Below are 8,494 nucleotides of genomic sequence, written 5' to 3'. Positions count from 1 at the left end.
TGGATAAAAAACAAAATAATTTTAATTTCTTACATAAAAGGTAAATATTAGGCCCAAACTTAAACAAAAAAACTTATAAGCGTTTAAATTTAAGCAACGAACTCGACAACCCTGGTCCTAAACTGCACACGTTTTCATCTGTTTTTTCTGCGACTCCAGTCCAACTGCATGTGAGTAATGTATGCCGTTCATTTCATCACTTGACTTACGGTTAAGCCAACCAGATTTATACCTGCGAACACCCGAAAAATGCCCGAGGCTGAGCAGCAGAACGATGTCAGTGCTTCAGCAGGAGCCGGAGGTGATCCTCCCAAGACGGCAAAGCAACTGGAGAAGGAGCGTCTAAAGGCCGAGAAGCTGGCGAAGCTCCAGGCGAAGTTGGACAAGAAGGCGGCGGCTGCACCAGCCGCGGGCGACAAGAAGGAGAAGCCCGAGGTGAGTCCCAAATACCCCTCCAAAGCCCCCCAAAAAAGGTCTCGAAACGAGGTTATGTGGCCAAGTGAGAGGCAGTAATTGCTCTTATTGTTACTGGTGAAAGCTAATGTCTTTCTCCAAATACCACCCTTTGCAGAAGCGCACCAAGGAGGTGAAAGAGGCTGCCGTGTATAGTGCCCAAACGGCGCCCGGGGAGAAGAAGGATCTGAGTGGCCCCTTGCCGGATGCCTACAGTCCACGGTATGTGGAGGCCCAGTGGTACAGCTGGTGGGAAAAGGAGGGCTTCTTCACGCCCGAGTACGGAGTGAGTCCAGTCACATCTTGGCCATGTCTTTATTCTAGTCTTGACGTATCCTTTAGCGCGCATCGATTGACGCCCCCAATCCCAATGGCAAGTTTGTCATGATCATTCCGCCCCCCAACGTGACGGGATCCCTGCATTTAGGGCACGCCCTGACCAACTCCATCGAGGACGCAATAACGCGGTACCACCGCATGAAGGGACGGACCACCCTATGGGTGCCTGGCTGCGATCACGCTGGTATCGCCACTCAGGTGGTCGTGGAGAAGCTGCTGTGGCGCGAAGAGAAGCTCTCTCGGCACGACCTCGGACGCGAAAAGTTTATCGAGCGCATCTGGGACTGGCGCCAGGAAAAGGGCGGCCGCATCTATGACCAGCTGAAGAGCCTGGGCTCCTCCTACGACTGGTCGCGAGTGGCCTTCACCATGGACCCAAAGCTATGCCGCGCCGTGACCGAGGCTTTCGTCCGATTGCACGAGGAGGGCAGCATCTACCGCAGCTCCCGGCTGGTCAATTGGTCGTGCACGCTGCGCTCGGCCATATCGGACATCGAGGTGGACAAAATTGATATCCCAGGTCGTACTTTCCTGTCTATTCCCGGATACGAGGACAAGGTGGAGTTCGGTGTACTGATTAAGTTCGCATACAAGGTGGAGGGCAGTGACGAAGAGATCATTGTAGCCACCACTCGTATTGAGACGATGCTGGGCGATACGGCTGTGGCTGTGCATCCCCAGGACGAGCGGTACAAGCACCTGCACGGCAAGTTCGTAATCCATCCCTTTTCCACGCGACGCCTGCCGATCGTATGCGACGAATTCGTGGACATTGCCTTCGGAACGGGAGCCGTTAAGATCACTCCGGCCCACGACCCTAACGACTACGAGGTTGGCAAGCGCTGCAACCTGCCCTTCATTAGCATTTTTAACGACGACGGTTTTATTATCGGAGACTACGGCGAGTTCACAGGCATGAAGCGATTCGAGTGCCGCAAGAAGATCCTCGAAAAGCTGAAGGCCTTGAACCTCTACCGCGAAACTCTGAACAATCCAATGGTGGTGCCCATCTGTAGCCGCTCCAAGGATGTTGTGGAGCCCCTGATCAAGCCCCAGTGGTATGTTAGCTGCTCTGACATGGCCGCCTCAGCCACGGAGGCCGTGCGCTCCGGCGAGCTGAAGATCATTCCGGAGCACCACACTAAGACGTGGTACCACTGGATGGACGGTATCCGAGACTGGTGTGTGTCGAGGCAGCTGTGGTGGGGCCACCGAATTCCGGCCTACCATGTCAGCTTCAGCGACCCCTCAATCAAAACGGCAACGGTAAGTTATTCGCATAGGGACCTGGTTTTATCTCTGAGTAATACCTTTGTGTAAATGTACTGTTCGCTTTCTCAGTCTGAACAAGGAAGAGTGGTGCGTACAAAGTAGCGCTTTAAGATTGAGATTCGATGATTTCTATGATCAATTCTGATGTAGATTTACTTAGAAGGTTGTACTTGTCTTCCCTTTTAGAACGATGATGAGCAGTACTGGATCGTAGCCCGCAGCGAGGCAGAAGCTCTGGACAAGGCAGCCGAACGGTTCGGAGTGGACGCCAGCAAGATCGTACTCAAGCAAGACGAAGATGTCCTGGACACGTGGTTCAGCTCGGGCATCTTTCCCTTCTCCGTATTTGGCTGGCCAGACAAAACCAAGGATCTGGAGACCTTCTATCCCACATCGCTGTTGGAGACGGGTCATGACATTCTCTTCTTCTGGGTGGCTCGCATGGTGTTCTTTGGCCAGAAGCTGCTGGGCAAGTTGCCGTTCAAGGAAGTCTATCTGCACCCAATGGTGAGGGACGCGCATGGTCGCAAAATGTCCAAGTCCCTGGGAAATGTTATCGACCCGATGGACGTCATTTGTGGCATTACCCTGGAGGGGCTCAATGCCCAACTTGTAGGCTCCAACCTGGATCCTCGCGAGATCGAAAAGGCCAAGGCTGGGCAAAAGCAGGACTACCCGCAGGGAATTCCCGAGTGTGGTTCGGATGCCCTTCGGTTCGCCCTGTGCGCCTACATTACGCAGGCGCGCGACATAAACCTGGACATTAACCGCGTCCAGGGATATCGCTTCTTCTGCAACAAACTGTGGAACGCCACAAAGTTCGCCCTGCTATATTTCACCGGCTCTGAGAAGTTCGACACAGAACTCAGTGCGTCTGACGCGATCAACCAGATGGATGCTTGGATTCTGTCGCGACTGGCATCGGCCATCGAAACATGCAACTCCGGCTTCGAGACATATGATTTTGCAGCTGCTACAAGCGCTTGCTACGCATTCTGGCTCTACGACCTGTGTGACGTGTACTTGGAGTGTCTGAAGCCGATCTTCCAGAGCGGCAGCGAGAAGCAGCAAGCCGCCGCCAGGCGCACCCTTTATGTGTGCCTAGATTTTGGTCTGCGCCTGCTCTCTCCGTTTATGCCTTTCATCACGGAGGAACTTTACCAGCGGCTGCCGAGGGCCAATCCCGCGCCCAGCATTTGTGTGGCCAGCTATCCAAGTAAGACTATCATCTGCGTTTTAAAGGCCATACAAAATCCCACTTACAACTTCTGTTCTCATCCTAGGTAATATATCTTGGCGAAGCACAAAAATTGAGACGGACGTGGAATTTGTACAGAAGGCTGCGCGCATCATCCGCTCCGCCCGATCCGATTACAATCTGCCGAACAAGGTTAAGACAGAGGTTTACATAGTTTGCACAGATACGGTACCCAGTGAAATACTCAAACGCTACGCCAGCGATCTGGCCACAATCTCCTACTGCTCCAAGGTGGTTTTCGACAGCCCAGCACCACCGGGCTGCGCCATCCTGACTGTGACAGGGCAGTGCGAAGTGCACCTGCTGCTCAAGGGACTCGTGGAGGCGGACAAGGAGATTGCCAAGCTGCAGAAGAAGAGCGACCAGCTAGTGCAGACGGTGGGCAAGCTCACTCAGGCAATCCAGGCCGCCGACTACGCCACAAAGGTTCCTATCGATGTGAGGGAGGCCAACGAGACGAAGCTCTCCGAATCGCAGGCAGAGATCGAACGCATCGCTGCCGCCATCGAGACACTGAAACTGATGTGAGCAGGAACGGTAACCGCTAGTCGGGAACACTGGTAATTGATATTTCAGCGCGCTTGGCTCGCTAGCTGCAGGTCTTAACTTAAAAATTTACAGATACGGCTCACTCGCGAAAACACTATGAACTTTGAACAGAATAGACAACTCGATTGATCTTGTATTTATTTATTACGTCCCACACATGTTCCCCAATAAATAGAAAAATAACATTCACTAAAGGAGTTGGGTTCTTCATATCTCGAGCTACCAGGTTAATCGGGTGGCATGATCCGTCTTGCGCTTCGACATCTTTATGTACCCTAGAAACTGCAATTCGGCTACTGCTCGTGTGAAGCGGGCTCTAATTTGGGATGAAACGGAAATGATAATCAATAGCTATTACAAAATGAATCTAGATGTGGTACTCACTGGATCTGTGGATCGATTTGCTCCTGGGCCGCATCCTCGTTGTCGCTGCCACTCACCACAGATCGGAAGGCCTGCAGCCAGTCGAAGAGATTTATCATTCGTCCGCACTCCAGGTGCAGCTTGTATACCACGGAGAGATCGGGTAGAGTGCCGACCAGCTGTGACTGATCTTGAAGCTCGCAGCACTTGCACTGCATGTAAAAGTGCGGATTGTTCAGGGCAGTGTGCAGCGCCGCCCGAGGGGCTCCGATTATGTTTCGGCGCACGGTGGCAATGTCGCTAAACACGAACAGTTCGTGGATAGGAGGTGCATCCTGCAGCGGGCGGAGATGGTCCTGGACGAAAAGTGTCTCGATGAGATGTAGGGTTTTCTGCACAGCCCGAGCGAACTGAGTGGTAGGAGTATTCTGCTGATGCCGGTGCTTGTCCTCCTTGCTACGCTGCAACAGCTGTTCCTTGAGCTCCTGACGAGAAGCCACTTGAGTCAGATGATCTGTGGCCGGACGTGCCTCGTCGGGCGATGTCGTTGTAATCGTCGCCATGGTTGCCCTTACCACATCGGCCACTGATTGGCGTATAGTTTCCAGCTGTGGTCGCAAAACAGCGATGCAGGCCTCGCCAAGTTCTAGGGGGGCTATCTCTTCAGCAAGGAATTGCTCGGTTCTGTCCAGGCAGCGGTTTGCCTTGGCCACAAACTCTTCCTTTGACAAAAAACTTAGCATCTGCAGGCACTCCTTGTACTCCGGCGTTGTGATGGTCGGTCGGTTAAGGCAGTTTACATACAACTCACGACGCAGCTTTCCCAGAGGGCAGCGCGGAAGATCCCCCACCAGTTCCGTGAGGAACTCCAGCGAGCTGCGAAAAAGCAGGAAGTGGAGCAGGCAGTCGCGCAGCAGCTGCGGCAGCTTCTTCTTTAGGTAGTCGTCGTCGGTAAGCACGGCTATGATGCGCTTGCAATCATTGATCTGCTCGACATACGGCCGAAACGAGGGTAGCCGTCGGATGGTCTCTATGTCCTCGTGGGTCAGCTGCTTAATGCACCCCAAGGCTTTGCTGTAATCGGTGCAGAGCGCATACGCATTCCCACCAAAGAAGTGTTCCATCAGGCAGTACTTGAAGCCCTGAATGAAACCGTGGATGGAGAAGTCGTAATACAGGAAGATGTGGGTCAGGAATTTGAAGGTCTTTCCCGAGAGGTGAAAAGCGTACTTGGGCGACAGCAAAACTCTATCCAGCACCTAGAAGTTGTTCAGAAAACGGGTTGAAATTAAATAACATGGGCTATCGTTGGGAACGGTGAACTATATAGACTTTTTCGAAGCATAGTCTACCAAAATTTGTATGAACTCTTTACATTGATGCCTTTACTCTGCTAACTAAAATGAAAATAAACGTACATCCTACAACTATTATCTGTGTATTAGAGGACTGCCAATGCTCAGTTCCAAAAATCGTTTTTGACGAGTAGCAACCAACTTACCTCGTTTAGGCCCATGGGGGCAGCCTGAGTCTGGAAGACCCGCAGGCGAATCTTGCTGCTGACGTGGTAGGGCAGAGTACCGTGCACCGCCGTCATGGCCGTGGCAACTCCCAGGACCAGGACGAACGGCAGTGCCCCGCAGTGGGCACTTAAGATCAGGATGAGATCCTGGAGGACGCTGGCGCCGAAGCACTCAAAATCGGGCAAGATGACTACCAGCTGACGGCGCTTTCGCTCCGAGTCAAAATTGTTGGAATACCAGGACTTGAGCTGCTTAATGGTGCACTGCGAACGACGCAGACGCTTGCGATCCCGTTCCGCCACGTCCTCATCCTCCTCATCGACGTTCTCAGCCTCCGCATCGTCTTCTACGAGCCCGAAGACCAAGGACTCTACGGCAGCCTTGAGGGTGGCGCAATCCCGCGACTGTAGGACACAGACCCTTGCAGCCCGCTGGGCATGGAGTCTTTGGGTGAGCGCCGTGAACTGGCTAAGGTGATCCGGCTGATTGATGCCGGTTAGCAAGGCGGCGGTGGGAAGTACCTCGTCCATAGTGGTGCACAGCCCTTGGTCAACCACAAAGTCAACCAGCTGCTCCAGAGTGCGGGCATAGCTGCGCTGCTGCAGATCGGCAATGTGGTCGTTCACCTGGTTCCAGGCGTTGCGGTATTCCGCATAGAAGGGCTGCTGCACCACATCCTGGCTCAAGAGGCTACTCGATCCCGGAGCAGGGCGCTTCCGCTTGCCGGCCGCCTTCTTGCCGGCTCTCGTAGCGCCATTTTTGTAGACAAAACATCCCTGGGAAGCAAGCAATACATGGTGAACCCAAGCGGCTTTAAAAACTATCCCACTCACCTTGGACACGGAAATGGTGGGATCCATTGCTGGCTATCTATCAAACTGACTGCGCCTCGTTGTCGTAGCTTCTTGGAGTCGCCGTGCCGAGTTTATTTATTTGTTTAGGTCAGCTCTGTGCCAATTAAAGTTTCTTCACCGGTAGGAACGCGATACGAAATCAGCTGGCAGCTGTGTGTTTGGCGCCAACTGGCGGTAGTGTTGGATAACGGCGTTAGGGGGCATATTCTTCAGTGCTGTGTTTCAAGGCGGAATCTTTAAAGTATCGGGGAGCACAGAAATGTATACAGTTAGTAGTATTTTAATAATTGCCCGTTTTCCATACAACATCCAAGACTGAAACTAATTTAAAATGTACAGGTGTGCAGGTACTTAATTTTATACAGAACAAATTTGGTCCTTTTTTTTATAAAAATACTTAGGTCTATTCTAACGCTTTCCTTTTGAAAGTTTGATTGTTTTTAAGAATATTAGGAGAGCTTCCGAGTACTTACCCTCCGTTGACCACGTCCACGTATGCCACCAAAGAATGGGACGGGACGTAGTTGTTTCTTTGAACAGCACCAAATTGTTTTTCCATTCGCTGTCACACAAATCAGACCATTTTGGCGCCATTTGGAACGAGAAAAGGAAGAGGAGCAGGAAATCGAGAAACAATATAATTGCTGCCAGGAAATAGTCCTTGGTGCGCATTTCGGCAAACCTTCCACCGTTAATTATCTGCGCGTGATACATCACGAACTGTAAAGAAAATATTTATAAAGGATCGACATATGTAACTCTTGTACCAACCATTAGTATGCTGATGACGATGAAGGCACGAGCAATGATAAATGAATAGGGGACGTTAGCGACGATGTAAAGCATCACAAAGTATATGGCTCCAATAATAGACACCACAGCGAGGACAAATAAGACCACGACATCCAAAGTCAGATCAAGCTTAGGGATAAAAACGTATACAACTTTCAAAACTCGACAAGTTTTAAACGAGTTCAGGCGATCTTTCGGTTTAAAATAATTAAGTTGGAGCGTGTCAGTAAACCTGCTTACCGGTAGGAAGGAACCGCACAGAATAAAGATGACCAAAGCCAGGGTCCATATGAGGAAGCTAAATAGGAATTGATACCTGTAGTGGCGAGCAACCAACGGTGCGATCCCCAAAACGATGCATTCGAACTGAAAAACATAAAATAGGCTTTTAAACTAGCTTTACGAATCGAATTTCGAACTTACAATTAGCACAGCAAACAACCAATTTACCGTTTTATTGAAACGCAATGCCTCGAAGAATATGAAAAATACTAGGAGTACAAGGCCCAATCCAAAGAAAATGCAGCTCACCCAATAATGTAAAGTAAAAAATAATCTTAATATGCCTCTGAAAATCTATAGAAGGTAAGAAGAGGGCGGATGGAAGGACCCGGAATATACGTACACAAAGGAAAAAAGAACCCACTGTAACAGCGCAACGATCAAAAATATCGCGGTCAGAAGATATGTGATCAGCGCGAATTTTCGTCTTTCCCTTTTGTAGTATACACTTTTTTCCGGAATGTCTGCCATCGTTAGCTGTTTTTTCGTGTTTTTTGTGTTTGTGAGGCAGCCTAGTCTCTGTAATAAATAAAAAATGAGTACTAAAGAATGTGTACTAGATTAGTTTCATAACTAGAAAGGACCTGGGATTAATCACAAAGAATCTTGTCTAACTTTCACAAATATTTACAAATTAACTTGTTTTCATAATTGAGGGGGATACAAATCTTAAATTTCAAGTTTTTAATTCAAAATTTAAAATTGTGGCAGTGGGATCAGGGTATAATTCCCTCTCGCCATCAGTAATCGATTTGGTCCAATCGGTAAGGTCGGTATTCGCGCCAAAAGCAACAGCTGATTGTGTAAAA

General features: G+C 50.2%; 3 protein-coding genes across 4 annotated transcripts; 1 reads left to right on the top strand and 2 right to left on the bottom strand.

Annotated features, from left to right (window-relative positions):
* The first annotated feature begins 94 nt into the window (after positions 1-94).
* ValRS (Valyl-tRNA synthetase) lies at positions 95-3,850 on the top strand. 2 transcript variants are annotated; one of them, XM_065863942.2, is made up of 6 exons: positions 95-170; positions 225-435; positions 572-739; positions 796-2,058; positions 2,251-3,280; positions 3,348-3,850. In XM_065863942.2, the coding sequence occupies exons 2-6, from the start codon at positions 250-252 to the stop codon at positions 3,848-3,850; spliced, it is 3,150 nt and encodes a 1,049-aa protein (XP_065720014.2). In that variant the 5' UTR covers positions 95-170; positions 225-249. The 2 variants fall into 2 exon arrangements, with proteins under 2 accessions (XP_065720014.2, XP_070851020.1); XM_070994919.1 differs by lacking the exons at positions 95-170; positions 225-435; positions 572-739 and adding an exon at positions 2,134-2,151 and having other exon boundaries at positions 1,375-2,058.
* A 146-nt stretch (positions 3,851-3,996) lies between these two features.
* Orc3 (origin recognition complex subunit 3) lies at positions 3,997-6,769 on the bottom strand. The gene is made up of 4 exons (XM_017087887.4): positions 6,591-6,769; positions 5,736-6,533; positions 4,256-5,493; positions 3,997-4,187 (listed from the first exon to the last, which is right to left on the bottom strand). The coding sequence occupies exons 1-4, from the start codon at positions 6,615-6,617 to the stop codon at positions 4,091-4,093; spliced, it is 2,160 nt and encodes a 719-aa protein (XP_016943376.3). The 5' UTR covers positions 6,618-6,769; the 3' UTR covers positions 3,997-4,090.
* On the bottom strand, positions 6,704-8,244 carry LOC108019850 (protein lifeguard 2). Its single transcript, XM_017087888.3, has 6 exons — positions 8,029-8,244; positions 7,827-7,971; positions 7,644-7,769; positions 7,383-7,532; positions 7,085-7,331; positions 6,704-6,845 (listed from the first exon to the last, which is right to left on the bottom strand). The coding sequence occupies exons 1-6, from the start codon at positions 8,154-8,156 to the stop codon at positions 6,805-6,807; spliced, it is 837 nt and encodes a 278-aa protein (XP_016943377.3). The 5' UTR covers positions 8,157-8,244; the 3' UTR covers positions 6,704-6,804.
* Positions 8,245-8,494: the final 250 nt, after the last annotated feature.

This window comes from Drosophila suzukii, chromosome 2R (assembly GCF_043229965.1).
Source record: "Drosophila suzukii chromosome 2R, CBGP_Dsuzu_IsoJpt1.0, whole genome shotgun sequence".
Lineage (NCBI taxonomy): Eukaryota > Metazoa > Arthropoda > Insecta > Diptera > Drosophilidae > Drosophila > Drosophila suzukii.
Note: the sequence above shows the minus strand (reverse complement) of the source record. Positions and strands in the feature narration are given on the sequence as shown.